General features: G+C 45.2%; 1 protein-coding gene across 1 annotated transcript in view; it reads right to left on the minus strand.

Moving 5' to 3' along the window:
* The window catches only part of cntln (centlein, centrosomal protein), an 83051-nt gene that overhangs the window by 42162 nt on the left and 24055 nt on the right, over positions 1–16834 (minus strand). The window contains exons 11-13 of the mRNA XM_079159717.1: positions 12258–12377; positions 9087–9208; positions 5458–5574 (exon numbers count right to left, since the gene is read on the minus strand). Coding sequence (XP_079015843.1) covers positions 5458–5574; positions 9087–9208; positions 12258–12377 — 359 coding nt within the window. The remainder of the gene's footprint in view (positions 1–5457; positions 5575–9086; positions 9209–12257; positions 12378–16834) is intronic.

Below are 16834 nucleotides of genomic sequence, written 5' to 3' on the forward strand. Positions count from 1 at the left end.
ACTTTGTTGGATGGAGAAGGGATTAGATTGCAGATGGAGCTCATTGGCCAGAGGCCTGCGGTTTCACATCATAACAATTTGGAGATGGAAGACTATTGCGTCCTCATTCAGTAACATTCAGTTGTTGCAGTGTGTGCACCAGTCTGCCAAAGACTGGGAATTAGCAGAAGCTTGGGATGTTGCAAGAGCAATAATACGAATTTGGTGACTTATCTTCAACATCTGCCAAGGTTATTGAGGGAAAGTAAAAATAAATACAAAACTAAAACAATAGATTTAAACCTTGATTTGAAGGACAATTTGTATTTTTATTTGTCATTTTGTCACATTTGCTTTAGTTTTGTAGTTCAATGATGTGAGTCACAATGTTACAGTGCTAATAGTTTACATTTAGAATTACAGAATCTCTTTTTTTGTGGCTAATTTGACGGAAAATTCTCATTTAACTACACCGTTGAAAACCACCACATCTTTCTCCAGTTTCCTTGAATGTTTGAGCCAATGCTGCCATACAGTCTTACTCCTCACACGTTGCTTCCCTGTGTGAGTGCATCACATTTGATAAACAGATGTTTACTCTTTTCAACCTATTGGGGTCCTGATGATGAGGAAAGAGCAGCTTTGAGAATTCAAAAAGACCAAACCTTTACCGCCGGTTTCCAGCAATTTATCTGAAATGATAGCATGTTTTCCGGTCATATCCCCGCTGTCACAGAGGAGAAAAGGTTCTCTACAGCCACACCTTCTATAGCGCACGGCAAGTCTTTTTCTTTGCTTTTTTTTCTCTCCAATCTGAATACTAAATCAAATGAAGCTAGTTGAACAATTTTTCAATTCCCTCTCAACTTGCCGCTTCACCTGAGGTAGAATAACACTCAGCAGGCATAAAAGCAAAAGAAGTTTCTCTGCAGAAAGCGAACTAAAGGCACTAGACAGGTGTTACTTTTGGTAATGATGTGGTCTGCAATGCAAGTCTGTGTCTCACGCCGCTCTTTTGGCCCCCGTTTTTGAAAACATTTTCTCTCTCGTGCAGCAATAGAACTTCCGCCCTAAGCCATCCACTCCATGTCATTTGATCTCGCCTCTACCTGTGTTGCACCTAACACACAGCTTAGAGCACAAACTGCCAGCCTCCATCCACAAGGGTGTACAACACAACATCATCTGCAGCCATTGTGCTTTCACATGCCAGCATTCCTCTTACAGTTTCTTGCTCGTGCACATAAAAATACACAGGAACAGCAGGGAATAGGGTGAGAAAGCGAAGACAACCTCTGGCATTTTTATCGCTGGGGAAAGAATCTTGTTTTGGGGTGTGTGTGTGTGTGTGTATGTGTGTGTGGGGGGATTCCCCTCTGGTTAAACTCAGGCTAGAGGGCTGTTCATTCATGGAGGGAGTTTGGGTGGATAAGCCACCGCTGTCAGCAGAAATGGTGACTGGTGGAGTTTCCGCGGCTCAGTTCTGTGTTTTCTCTCTGGGCGAGCAGCAGCCACAGTGGGTCTAAGAGTGAGGTTCTGCTGCCACAGGCCGCTGATGTGAGAGGTAAACGGGGATTCACGTAATGACCACTGGTGGAAACAACCGAGGATGTCCACAATATTCTCTGTTCAAGAGGCGTGTTGATGCTGCGAGGTATCCTAATGTGGAATAAAAATCACAATGTTGTAATTATTAAACATGAGGAACAACAAAATACCACTTCCACAGTCAATGACTATTCAAATATGAGAGGACCGAGGCACACTACATTCTCTCGTCTACTGTATGTGTGAATTGTATTTCTGACGTTTGGTTCTTTGAAATAACTGTGTTCTTTGTGCTCAAATGGTATCTTGTTATGGGACTAGTTAGGACTTGATGGCACAGTAAAGCTTGCATCATAATTACTAAGTGTAAAGCACGTTTTTTTTTTTTTTTGCACAATAATTAATTTACCAAATAATTAATGAAGGAAAAAACCGTAGTTGTCTGATTAAAAAACATGCATAAAACATTATGTTTGTGTGTGTGTTTGTGTGAACAAATGTGTCCCTCCTCCAACTAAGCCCTGGTCCGGGGGGCAAAAGACTCTCATTACTTCTAATACCTTTTAGCAAATCAAGATGAAACGAAAAGAAATAGAGGAATATGAGGAACATCGGGGTAAAATGTATTAAACTTAATTAGTGTCAACGTCGCTTATTGGGGAGGTTCACGTTCGTAATGGTCACTCTCTATAGAGGAGCTTCCACTGCCGCTGCAGTGCAAATGATCTCAAAGGCTTTTTCCCCCAGTAATCGCTAGCTAATTTATGCTTTGATGTCGTCTGAGTATAGCATCTTAAGTCTGAGGGTGCACTGCATGTGTTTATTCTGTTTATGGTGCCTAAATAATCCCTGCCTCTTTTTTACCAACAGACCTTTAGCAACAATTAACAAGCACAGACACGGAGTGCCGCAGACAGATGCATAATGAGGCAGACAAAATGATCCCACTGAAAATCTTCTTGCCCACCCTGCCCGCAGTTGCATGCCAGAGCGATCTACTACGACCGGAAGGAAATCTCAATTGAAAATCAGCCTTGGTGTCGACTAGTTTATTTCAGTGTGCATCTGAGAGGTATTGTAAACTGATGAAAGGTTGAGGTATAGGCCTTCATGTCGGATTCTGCCAGTGCATAATCTATAAAGAGGAGAGGCTACTTCACTTGTGGGATTGTTCGCTGACTAAGTAATGAAAGCAACAGGGCAGTCCCAGAATATCAAGAAAAGTTAAACTCGTGAAATGAAATTCATCTTGGTTATTATCCTTTCTAATCCACGCCAATTTCTGAGTTTGTCGGGATAACTGAATTCTCGTCAACAGCTCTTCAAGTGACAGAAAAGATAATAAAAAGGGCTCCAGAGTGTGACTATTTTGGCACGTGCGACCAAACATTTGTCAAGTGTGATGCTAAAACATACCGGTAGCTCAAAATGAAGAAAAATATAGATTATTTTTTTTGTCAAGAAAAATGCTGCAGTGGCCATTACACCTGTGCCCGGCCCTGACAGGTCCGACATCATCGGTCGAGGTAAGATGACAGCAATGTGTATGAGAGATGAAAAAAAACAATGTACAAAATTTGGGGTGCACCTAAATTTGTGCTGGTGCAACAAATGTAAAGAGTTAGTCTGGAGCCCTGCATGGAGTAGAAGTTACATTTCTTCAGTAAGCTGAAGCAATAAAAAAGGAGCGATGAGGTACAATGAGACGTTCAATAATCACATATGGGCGGAATGTTCTGGTGTCCACACGCTTTTGACCATGTAGTCGTGTCTTAGCCATGTCTTTTTTTAAATGTACGGACTAAATAATAAGCAAATCTTAACAATGTTTAAAGAGACACCAACCCACAAAACACAATACAAGAAACCATCCCGCTAATAATTACATTTTCTTGTCAAACAATAAGCAAGTTGTTGCTTACTGCATCCCCAAGTCAGCTAAAAGAGCAGACAAACAGACCCGTCTCATCTTCTCGCTCATCCTCTTGCTCAAGTGCAGAGATTGGAGGGGGGCCAGGGCTTCATAAACGTATCTTACCACCGCGGGGACCCACTGTGCGGGACTTACACCAGCAAAACGGTCATTTGGGCCCCAAGATGGTGTTTTACAAGCGCTGTTTTACAGAGAAGGTGATAGGGAGCATCTGTGCACCATATCATGACAATAAGGAGGAGCGAATGCGATTATACAGAGACTCTCCTCTAAAGCCAGCCACTTGGCATTTAAAGCTTTATAAGGGGTCTTTATTTGGCCCTAAATTCTTCAGCTGCCAGGAGTTAATTACCCATTAGTGGATCATTGCTAACACTTATCTAGCATAACCTTCACAAGCGCAATCATTATAACACGATCAACGGAACAACAAGCTGCAACTGCTTTCCCCAATAGTGTCCTGGTAGTTATGCTTTCACAAACTCTTGTTGTTGTTGTTGCACTGGGACGGACACACTCTTGCCTTTTTGTTGCCTCTCAACAGAAATGTGCATCGCATGGAAGTGAAGCTCGTTTGGTTACGCTGGTATGGTATGGAATAGAGATGGGCAGTATGCTTTCGCTTAACACACTGAGCTGTGTGCAGATGCGTGCCCTGGAACAGAGAGTTTTTTTTTCTAAAGCACAAGTTTAAAGACCCCAGCCAAGTTTACTTTGCATCAGCCGCCCGGGTAAGGTGGAGCCCTGGGGGGGGGTGGGGAGGGAGAAGATGAGGTGGAGCTGGCCCACATGAAGGGGATCAACACCAACCCCGGAGAACAGGCCGGTTACACAGCGAGGGATGAGGCAAGCCTCTCTCCGTCCCTCGTGGTTTTCCCTCGCAGGTCAGATCCGAGGGCCCTACGTGTTCACCGTAGTCTGCTCCCCCCCCCTCCCCCCCTTCCCCCGCCCCACCCCCAGACCAACTCCGCTCAGCTCTAGTCGTGGCCGGGCGGGCAGGCAGGCAGGCAGGCAGACGGACGGACGGACATCCCTTAACAGGCAGCATCAGCGGCACTAGGGCTGCTAGCCTGTAATTAGCTCGGACAGCTCAGGCTTGGAGAGAGGCAGCCGGGCTATATCATAATGAGCTCAGCTGGGATTAGGAGGACAGGGCAGGCGGGTGAGCAGAGGGGAAAGCAGTAGAAGGGGTGGGAGGCAAGTGCCAGAATTCTGGCCTCAGCCTACTGCCGCATTACAGAGGACCGGAGGGAGGCAACTGGGAAGACAAGTCGGAAGAGGGGAAGAGGAGGGTACAGAGGCATCGGATAGAGGAGGAAAGAGGTGAGGAGAGGTGAAGGCTAGGGGAGATGGGGAGAGGAGACTGTGGCTTTAGGCCAAGCTTTGTGTAGCATCATAGAGGGTCAGTGTTAGTGGTACGGTTACGGGGGCTTCTCTAGATCAAACAAGACAATGACTACACTACACCCAGAGACAGACTAAAAGACAAAGACAGGGAGGGAAGAAAGACGAAGTAACAAAGAAAGAAATGAAATAAAAAGCACCTATTTCAGAGAAGTCACACTGCGAGTAAAACACCAAACAAAGTATGTATAGTATCTCATTGGCACTCACTTAATTACAGCAGCAACATGACTACAGTTTGGCATAAATGTTCCATTTAAAATGCAATTATTTCACAAAGACACCACCAGGGATTCTGATGATGTGATTTTACTCTCTGCACTTATATTTGTGAATTTTTGGGCAGCCAATTTTACAAATGAGCACCGAGTCTAACGATCTTGCCTTGGCCCCTGCTGGCCGGTAATGATGTGGAGAGCTAGGTGGACGCCGCGAAGTTGGGAAGGGCACACTTACCCACAAACAAGTCAGGACGGTGGAAGTGCTTGATGGTGTGCGTGTGTACAGTTTCAAAAGGATGCATGCACAGTCAAACGTCCAGTGCCGGTATCATCTATGATGCAGCCACGCGGCTTTGACAGCAGGTGACTTACTTTTCAATAGAGAGTTTCCTGGTGAGGCTTTTCAAGTAGGCCAGCTCATTCCACACCGCGTCACTGTTCTCTTGTCTCAGCTGCCACGGTTCTGCACGCTGCGTCCTTCCACCTGGCCTGGACACATTTACACAACATATAAGAAGACAAAAAGTAGAACTGTAGAGGCAAGCAAAGGCATACATATAAACTGAACCGATAGCCTCACTTATAGACGGACACACGCGCACACACACACACACACATGTAAAGCAAACATACTAACAAGGGAAAATGGTTGGGACTGTATATCATCTTGCTGCCTCCGGCCAATTCACATGGGGGTAACAAGGCCCCTTATTCTCACTCTGTTTTTGTTATTCAGCCATCTTTAGCAGTATTCAAATGAGCAGCCTTGACTTTGACATTTCAGTGGCAAATCATGTACACACGTATGCACGTTTGTTAAAGCCCAGGGCACTGCCCGTGTGGCAGGGCGTTGGACCATTCCCTGTGTGCCATGCAAATGTAGATAATGGCAAAAAACACACTCGCAAACGAGGTCATTCAAATGTCTACACCTCACTTATGAATACTTAATGACACTTTGTGCTCAGTGGCTGCCCCCTCCATTGAACTTCACCCTTCAACTCACACACACACATGTACACACTGTCCCCACTGCGCTCAACTGCATCCCTGCTCACACCCAACTCATCAATCAGTCTTAGCCCAACACACTCAATTCCAATTAGCCTTTCATTTGCAAACTAAAATGGCTTTTAGTGAGAAATCCACCGATTTCAAAAGTAGCGGATGAGAGTATAATTTTTGTCTCACACGCACACACACTAGAGTTTCTCATTTTTACTCAATCAATGAGCTGGATGTGGGGAAATGGATTGTGAGGGTCACTGCTATTGCGGAGGGCACCTTTTCCCGTGGTCATTATTGGCTGTGTAGATACAGCCACACCACGCTAATACTACTTAAACCCCGGTGCCTGGGAGTTGGAGGCTACTGAAGAACGGCAAATGTTTTCATTTAATACTGCTAATGCCCCTGTGAGCAATTTGGAGCCCTTGAAAAATTCTTCATAGTGTATGCGTGTGTGAGTTTATATCTGTGTTATCTGTGGGCTCGGGTTAGTTTCCCAGAGTGCAAAGCTACTTAACGTATAATCTCGCTGTATGGTCACAGAGATTGATACACTTTTACACGTTCTACAGCAAACACACGATGAATTCAGCCTGAGCTATCTTAACACTGCCTGGAGCTGTAAAACTACATGATATTTTACCCAAAGCTCTGTGTTAATTCTCGCTGTGTGATTTTTAAGTATGTAGTGTATCAACTGCATTCCTTATGAAAGGTGTATGAAGCTTTAGTAAGTCACGGTAAAGCTTTTTAAAGCGTTTTAATTTGTTTACAGTGGGCCAAAAAGCTGTTGAACATGGAGCCATGAGAGAGCTATCTTCTTCAGGCCTCAGTGCTTTCTCCCCTACGGTATCCTAGTTTCCATTATTAAGCAGGAGGAAATAGAGAGAACTTTTCCGCGCCGCTGCGGCTAATTGCTCTGATTCAGGGGGAATCTGTTTATGGGCGCAACTTTGATCAGAGTACGGATGCTTTAATAACCTTTAATTTTATTTGCTCACCCTCATCATCCCCAGTCTGATTAAAAAACTTTTTCCCTTCCTTAATATAAATAAGAAGTTGGCTTTTTTTTCTCCCCTCCTCTCCTTCATGCCATTTTGGGAAAATAATGTAGTAATGGTGAATGGCAGGATGGTTTCACTGGGACTGGCCAACTGCGCAGCACCTGCATGCTGATGAGCCAATGGACCGTTTGTCTGCTTTGTGATTGGCTGGTTGTTCCATCTTGAGTGGGACAGGTTATCACTGGTGACGTCACACAGCAGCTAGCCATACAGCAATCAATTGATTAATTCCATACTTAATTCTGCTGATGAGAGGTGAATATTGATATACGGTAAACGGAAATCTGGTAGGTATAGAAACATGATATTAGTGTCTAACACTTAGATATCTTAGTCGACGTAACCGGTGTATATAAACTTCAGCATTTGAAAGTGCAGGCATGTGTGTGTGGCAGGTTACACAATGAGGGGGGGGGGGGGCAGACAGAAGGGAAACAAAAACGACCCCCCGCATCTTCCCAAAAATGCAACAACACAGCATGGAAGCTACAAGGAAATCCCTAACAAGCTCGAAATGCAATGAGACCCGATGCCGATCCCCACTGACTTGTTAGGGCCCTGATTTCCCAGCACTAATGGGAGTATTTAAGTCATTTTCTATTGTCTCTCATTCAGGATGGCATTACCCCAGTGGGTTCAACAGCTATTTAAGGATGGGGCTTAATGCCAAATGAATGCCAGGATCATAACATTGAGTGACTGGCTGGTGCCATGGAGGGCTCGGACTGAAAAGGGCAAAGCTGCCTATCGCATCAATTTTATGTCAAATCAGTCATGAAATACAAATACACTGACATTGAAACCACAAACATATTATTATGGATCGTTTGGTCTTCTCGACGCTTTACTCTTAACCACAGCCTTGTTTGTCTTATCATAGAAACATCACGGCAGTCCACCGCGCAGCATTTCTTTGATAACCTGCTAAAATGTAGAACAACAGCAGCACAACTGGTGTTGACTCTGAGAGTTCTCGCGCTCGCTCTCTCTCTACATCTCTCTGTCTTTGTTCCCACTGTCTCAGACACATGCTGTTGAGCCGCGCTGAGCTGACATGAGCCGAGTCGAGCCTAGCGCTGAACACGCTCTCTCACTCACTCCACTTTCACACGGGCTCACGTTGCACTGCTGTTTTCTTTAATTAACCCAGAGAGAAAACAGCTGACGGGGTCAACACTTCGCTCCCGTGCGGCCACCAAAAACATATGCACCTTTAGTTACATTTTTTTAAAATGGACCCAGTGATGCTGCTGGAGAAAAGAAACAAGAGACAGAGAAAGTGGGAACAGGGCTGGGGGAGACAATGGAGTGAAAAGATCCTTATATTAATGGCGTTTTGTTGCACATTTTGGGATTTGTGTAACAATCCTGTGGTTTCTGTTGAAGATAACAGGTCGAGGCAGGATATGGACCCTCCTCTGCACTCCTCCTCCCTTCTCAAACACCTTGCACCCCCCCCCCCCCCCCCAGGACCAGACACCTCCAGCCTCTGGCTCTCACATTCTAATGAACGCTGGGGGAGAAGAGACGCAGAAGCGCGCACAGACTTGGCACAAAAAGGCCCAAATTGACTGGGCTTAAAACCTCAGAGCTTTTCAAAGGCAAAGGAAGGAATTTCTCCCACTTTCCCAAATCCAGCAATCAGGTCTTGTCAGACAACATGTGGAGATCTATGAGTCCCTAAGACTCCTTGTGCGTGGTTGCAGAGGGTTGTAGCATTTCACAAGGGCTTTTAACATCAGGCAAGGTGAGTTATGTGCTTTGAAACGTCGCTCACTGGCTGCTGCTGGGTGGAGCTGGAAGTTATCCGTTACTTTGTGTATGCAGAGGTCCTCTATGTTTTATGAATCAAATGTACACCAACAGGTCCTGAGCATTGAGTGAGTGTACAGTGTTTATTGTGCCACATATGTGACGCTGTGTACTCACACGCCATTTGATTTCTCCATCTCTCTCAGCTGGCCTCGGACTGTCTTGTAGTTGCTTTGAATCAGACACAGGCGCTCACGCCGCTGATCATGAGCCCTCCTCAGCTCCTCATTCTCCTCCATCTGTAAGGCAGAGCGACAAGATTATTATTTTTTTTTTTACCAAAAGTCGTATGTGTCAAATTAAACATAACTTAACTGAAATATGGAGTCAGCTTCATTCACACTGGCACAGCAGTGCGTCAGGGAAGCTGCGAGAAGCCCCTCACCGTCTACATATTTAAACGGGCCTGCAGCTGAAACACCTTTGCCTGACAGGAACCAGCAGGTTCAGATTCTTTTCTCTCTTCGCCTTCCTCCTTGACAAGTGCTTCCACTCTCACTGGGCAACTGAGACATCATTAAGAGACGACATTTACACAAAGAGTCAATGGGGTCACAGAACACCGAGCAGGCACACACACACACACACACACACACACACACACACACACACACACACTCTCTTTAACCAGCAAAGAAACGCACTCGCTGGAGTTACCAACTGATGACCAGCACGTGTTGTGTTGGTGGGGGGGGGGGTTGGTGTAGCGGTGGGTTTGCTGCTGACACTGTTGTTGACAGCTATTAAAACACTGCGAGATTGGGCTCCAGCTTTAAAGAGGGAGTAAGAGAAGACAACATATAGATTTTTCTTGTCAGGGGCACCCCTCTTCCCCATCACACTGACCTTAACAGCGAGGGTGGTGGAGAAAACACTTTCAAAAAGGTAGGACAAACAGAGGTGGAAAGAGAGCAACGGAAGAGAGAAAGACAGCTCATGAAAATAGAGGAAAGAGAGAGAACAGAGAAATTAGAAAGAGAAGAAAGAGAGAGAGAGAAAGAGAGAGCAAAGCAAAAGAGAAAGTGAAAGGAAGAGTGCAGGACAGGTTTCTGCTTGAGTGGCCAGGGCTAGGGAGAGTTGTCGAGCGCTTTCTGAAGGGAAGGAGCTTGTTTACTGCTGATATGACACGGCTGCCCTGCAGAGAGGGAAATGCGAGCCCTCAGCCCTGTTATTATTAACAAGGACAAAGAGAACAGAGAGCGCACAAACATGCACCAGACACACAACAGGTGCACACTCACACACACACACGCACACACACACACAATGCACATTTACACTGCCACTGTGACAAGTATGGATTTTCCCTGGTGTGGATTATTCACAGAGGACATCTGCAAGACATCCTCGGCCCCTTCGAGCTGCCCCCCAACCTCTCAAAAACAAGGCTCTAATGAAAGGGGCCAGACCGGGGGTAGTGTTAACTGGTGGAACTAGGAGCTGGAGGAGGACACAGAAGAGTTGAGGCTGACTGATGGAGGGGGGTGTGTGGTTTGGGGGGGGGGGGGGGGGGGGGGGGGGGGGGGGAGCAGGATGGAGCGAGTGGCAGGGCATTAGCCACATCATGGCTTCTCAGGCTCCTTCCAGAGCTTCCCCTGGGCAGCCCAGTTCTGGTCATCAGGCCACAGACCCTTGCCCACAGATCAATACACCCCCTTACTCAGCCAGCATACACATCTGTGGACGTTCTCAAGCTGAAAAATAATTACACAGCAACAGCTACTGTTTACTTGAAAGTGTGCGGAACTAAAAAAGAAAAAGAAAAAGGCCATTATGATGAGAATTGTTTGTTTGTCTGCTGCTGTTAGCTGCTAAGGTCAAAATGTCAATGGTACGGGCTGGCGTTCCCAATTTGAAAGGCATTCTTTTGGAAATAATTAGATCGGATCAAGTGGAGAACAACGGACTGGACGGAGTGAAGCGCTGTCCTGGACGATCCTGAGGCCTCAGCTGTGGCTGATGGAGGGCTTTATTCTCAATGCCAGATCCAAGCAAAGGACATGACCACGAAATCATAATCTGAACTAATGCTTTCGTTAATGTGGCCACAGATGTGAGTTGCCAATCACAGTTTTTCTGTGCATACCTTTGCTAAACGCCCCTCAACTGGCAGACACATAAATGGCACCATTACCCAAGACAGTCATGCGTGTCGTCTGAATCTACGTTGAGCATTAACGTCTGACTAGTTGTCTTCCAGTGATATAATTCAGACACTTCAGATCTGACAAGAAAATGATGCCTAATGTGTTCAAAGGGAGATAACCTCTACATAATCACTCACTCAGTGGTCAGTCCGAAATACGGAAAGGGTAAAAAGAAAGGCAACAAAGGAGGACAGCTGTAGGGCAAAGTCAAAGTGATCAAAAACGGTCATGGCAGCGGAAAATGTACTCCACTGAATAAAAAAAGAACCTTAAAAGAAAACACAGTGGAGAGGTGGACATGAAGTGTATTTTGTTTGCAGTAAGTTTGAGCGAGAGAAAAACCAAGGGAATGAAGAATTGTGGGAGAACGACGTCATAGAGCACGTGAAGGTTAAAAGACCAATAAAGCGGATTCGTTTAAGGGAAAAAAAAAATCCACTTTCACCAGAGCAGCTCCTCCCCTGCTGCTTCACTGCCTACGCGCTGTTTATGTGCGCACACATATGTATTTGTATGCGTGTGTGTGAAAGACACTGTAGGAGAAGGTCATGGAGGAGGCAGTGGCAGCGGTAGTGCAATTGAACCCTTTGGAGACCGTGACTCTTACAGAGCTGCAAACGTTCCCACAACCCAGCGGCTGATAGCAGCAATCATATGTGAGATAGTGGCCCGAGCAACAAGCAGCTCCACTATGCCGGTCTAGTGCTCCACACTAACAGCTGGACACCACTGTGTCATTGAATTGGGCCCAATTCAGCAAACAATACCTCAAAGTAGTTCATAGTCCCTGGCAGTCAACAGCCTCGGTTATACTTTGCGCAAGGACGCTCACACGGACACGAGCTGACGCGGCACAAAGTTCTCCGTTTTCTCCGGCCATCTGCGTAGTTAGAAAATGTTTATGCACGAACAGGTGAAAACTTGCCGCAAAGGACTTATGGGAAAACTGGCAACCCTTGCGGATGCAGGAAGCCTAAATCAAGCCTTACAACACAAAAAGCAAAGAAGTTTATTGCGGGCTGCAGGAAACAAAGGACATAAAGTTAGAATAAACCCCCCCAAAAATAATGGGGATTGCTTGATTTATGTAGATAGGGAAAGGAGAGGATATTATGTGTATTCGTCTATGTCAGCTAGTTACCTTTAACTGCAGCAGCTCCTCAAGGTCTTGTTTCCTCTGTTCTGCTCCTCTCCTCTTCCCGCTACCCAACTCCACACCGCTGGCTGGGGACAGAGACCTGGATCGCTGCACCGGTGCACCCTGGGACAGGTAAGCAAAGAAGCACTGGGGTGAGAACTTCAGCACACTTCCCTTACACAGACAGGCACCAGCCCATGCAACAATTAACATCTGTGGAAACACTGAGTGAATGCCAATAATGGAATCATCCATGTTCATTCCATTCCCCTCTCACCTTGAGGAAAACATGAACGTTGTTTTTTTTTTTCGGCACACACATATGCACACACAAACAAACATGCTATCGGAGGAATAAAGCAAGCTGGCTGGAGCAGCAGTCCGCAGAAGCTGAAGGGAGGAGGTTCAGTTTCGTGTTGTGTGTATGTGTGTGTGTGTGTGTGTGTGTGTGTGTGTGTGTGTGTGTGTGTGCGTGTGTTTGGAAGTGGGAGTTGCAAGCTGAGAGCGGCAAAGGTTTCTCCCTGCGACTGGCTAATGAGTATGTTCATTTACATTTACATTGTTTCTTTGACAATAATGATGTCCCATTAGGGGAGACTAAAGGGGCTATAGATTCCAGAATGTGCTGGGCTTCATTACAAGAGGTGGGCAGGGAGGCCGCTCTAATTGCTCTACTAGGGGCCTCCAGGTTACACTTGATAGGACAACTGGAAGAGCCGCCGATTAGAGGGGGGGGGGGGGGGGGGGGGGGGTTGAAGTTTGCTCTCCAGCCTCTTCTGTAGAAATAAATAACGAAGTGGAGAAGTGCTGGGGCCACGCTGTAGAAAAGCAGTGGGAACAATATGCTAGTGGAATATGAATATGGGAGGATAGGAGGCCCCATGCGGTGCCTGGCAGAGCTGACCAGATGGCAGGCTAAAATATGCAATGCGACTAAACGTACAACAGTCCTTGGGCTGGAGTGGTTGAGGAGTACAGGAGGAGGAGGAGGAGGTGGAGTGAGGAGGTTTATGATAGGACGGTGGATGAATAAGTGCCCTCCCTCAGAAAACGTGTTCTTTTGGCTCTGTTGTCTGTTAAAGTTTGTGGTCTAATACATCTGCATAAAACTACAGATTGGAAAGTGCATTTAGTGTAACTCGTACATTAGTTTACACTGCAACCAAACAAACTGTGGGCGGTGAGGATGTGTGAAGTTGACTAAAGAACACAGTCAACAATGTCGTCCGGCCTGCATTATGTAAAATGCATGAATACAATGGCTTTTGACTGCTCTGCATCTACTATGTACCTCATGCGTGGGCATGCAAATGTGATCCTGCACAGGAGAGGCGCACTCTGTCATTTACGATGATAACACTAAAAGGCAATTATTACCTTGATGGCAATAAAAATCCCAGTAAAAACACGCATGGGGTTTGATATTGTGAAAATATTCAGGATTATAACAATAAATACACATTTCTGTCACATGTCTATTGTGATTTTATCGCTATTATTATATCTGTAAAACCATTTTCCTAATTTCTAAGCACACCAGTGTGTTCGGGAATGTGCCTTGAGGCTACAGTTGACTCCAGTGACCCGGTGTGCCCGGTTCCGCTATCATGCCTGCATGGGTGCCAAACATGTGTTCCGACGCCGCCTTAATGACTCTATGCAACTAATTAGCAGATTGATCTGCATATTCCTGATGAGTGGCAGGCCAACTGGCTTAGCCTGTATGTGCGTAGGGGACACTGAGAGGCTAAAAAGGGGAACCCAGATCAACCAAAAGTCCTGAACTTTAAAGTAAAGAGGACTAACTTTAAAGTATGACTTATTGAGGATGAATTCTAAATAGGTTTTCAGATAGAGCTACATTTCGGGGAGGATTGGTTTATCAATGAGCTGAATATTCCATCATAGCTGTTCCTTTGTATGTGAGAACCAGAGGACATAAACTGCAGTGTGTCCGAAGGTGCACAGGGGAAGATGACATGGCGACGCTGACAAATGACTGAGATTTGCTGCAGATGTTCTCTCTGCCGCAGGAACACGAGACACATGAATGCCTTCTGCTTGTGTGGGAAGCCCTGTGCTGTGACATTGTTGTTTATGTTCCACAAGTAAGGCCTGAAAGATACAAATCTGATAACATGAGGCAAAGAAAGATGTGCCCGCTGTCAAGCTCGGCAGCTGGTTGGCGGCCATGATCTGACCCCGCGCATCGCACCCTGTTACAGCTCTGTAAGCATGAAAGTGCAATGCAGATGGAGGGGAGGAGGGCATCCAGTACGAGGGAAATGAGGAGAGAGGCCCCGAGTCTGTATGCAAGGAAGAGTAAAAATCTCAAAGAAGAAACATTTCATCGACGTCCTCCCTCCTCTAACCTCTCTCTCTCCCTCTCTCCGTCTCCCAGAGACTGTTATCAATGGGCTTCTTTATGATTGCAGCAGCACGTCATGTGTGCGTCTGGAGCTCTCAAAGCTGAACTCGTTCAGGTTCCCGGTAATGTCGGACTCACACACACACAAGCACAGGACAGGACACATACAGACCTACGTCAAAGTGTAAACACATGGGTGCACACATAACACAAAGCAAATGTACTCCATTTAACAAAGAAAATCTAATAAAAAGGAGTACAAGAATTCAAAAGACCAAGATACACTGCAAAATACATCACAAATGTAAGAGCCGGTAACCTGAGAATACACAACTACGATGAACCCACACTGAAGACACAACAAAGACGCTGTGAAACCAGATAAATGTGTGTGGGAATGCCCAGCTAGCAGTGGCACAAATATTACTCATAGAAATGTCCGTGAACAGGGAACCATGAGGCAGCCATACCCCGGTGGAATGAGCCAAAAGGCTACAAACGACTTTTCTAAGACAAAATGACAGCCTCCGCTCCCCAGTGTGACAGACACTTTAAAGATAGTTGACGAGAAGAGGCCCAAGATACAAAGAGCTACATACACACATACAAAGCTACATACAAAGAGATAAGTGTAAAACCCAGAAGGACGGGACGCTTCCCATCATGAGATACCAAGCAAGGTATGAAAGAGAACTGCATAGGTTTGATTCAAAGTTAAACTACATCACGCTCATAGTGGACCACTGAAATAAATAAAATGATTTGGTAAATAAATGTATAGATTCCAGATGTTTTTTGATTGGCTAAATATGAATAAATGTAACTTTTATTAATCATTGATACAGTTTTTTCCTCAGGCTTTCTCCAATTCAAAGAAAACTTTTCTTTACTCAAATCCTGAAAAAACATTAGTTCAACACTTGCTGTATGTGGCAAACCGTGAGTCATGAACCGCTCGTCGCCTCAGCCAATAATCACATTTCACTTTAGGCGCTTAGTGGAAGCTGCAAATTGTGTCCTGGGTGGTAGCAGTGGGCTGCACAGAAGGCTCATTTCATCAGCTTTTGACCTTGCAGACTGGTATTATTGTTTAAATGGAGTGTAATGAAGCATAACAGGTTTTATGGTTTCTTTGGAGCAGCATCATATCTGGATATTAAGCAGCCAACAGAGACACCTACTCAAAATGTTCAAGTTTTTTAATAACAGTACGGTTTAACATGATTTATGAAGTTGACGTGTTGTTCACTTACCTAAAGCTAATAACCTTAGGTATTACAACTATTTTGACTTTGTGGGGAGAGGGAGAATCAGGTAGTGGCTGAAGAGGTTACTGGTGGCTGGTTGAGTAAAGGTTCATACTGTAGCAGCCAGAGTTTACTTTACACTTTCATTTGATGTTGTGTTGTACAAACTGCATCATTGACTAAAATAAAAACCTTCAGACCTTGCTGTTAGTTATCTTAGTTTGGTTTCTACTGAAAAGGACGACACATTCACACTGAGTTAAATGTAAATTTACACTTTTATTAATCAGATTATGATTCATGTTTTTAGTCAGCGTAATAAGGTATGAATTGTGTGAAAAATACATTACAGTCCCAATTTAATTTATAGCATTGGCACAAGAATCATTAATAGTAGGTCTGAATCCAGACGGATCAGGTGTGTGTGTGTGTGTGTGTGTGTGTGTGTGTGTGTCCTAGGGCAAACATAACAGTGCCTCCAGAAAAGCGAAGCACATCGAATAATGTCAATACTGTTTATTTATTTTGTACAAAGTAATTTCATTACATGTACAAACTGCCTGAACAGAAGCACCTCCATTGAAGCGATAATGAGGACAGCTGTATAAATCAAACAATGTGTCTTCAGGCCAGCTTTAGAGTGAGTGAGGCCATCTAGAAATATGCACCGCCAAACTTATGACTGGAATACTGAGAAGATCAAAAGCTTCTTTCTTGTTCATAATGTACTGTTGAAGCGGTAAATTAGCCAGTGCCTGAGCCCAAGGCATGCGTGAAACCAGTAGCACACGCCGGCCTGGTCACAGTATGAGGGGCATTCGTGTGTGTGTGTGTGTGTGTTGGAGAGTTCAGGACAAAGGTTGGCAGAAGCAAGGTCTGATAAATCACATGATTCTCAACAGACCGCTTCCCTCATATCCCTTCTCTACGGCTTTGCTCTAATCTGAGCGGAGTGGTAATGGGTA

The sequence above is a fragment of the Pholis gunnellus genome, assembly GCF_910591455.1.
Source record: "Pholis gunnellus genome assembly, chromosome: 5".
Taxonomy (NCBI): Eukaryota; Metazoa; Chordata; class Actinopteri; order Perciformes; family Pholidae; genus Pholis; species Pholis gunnellus.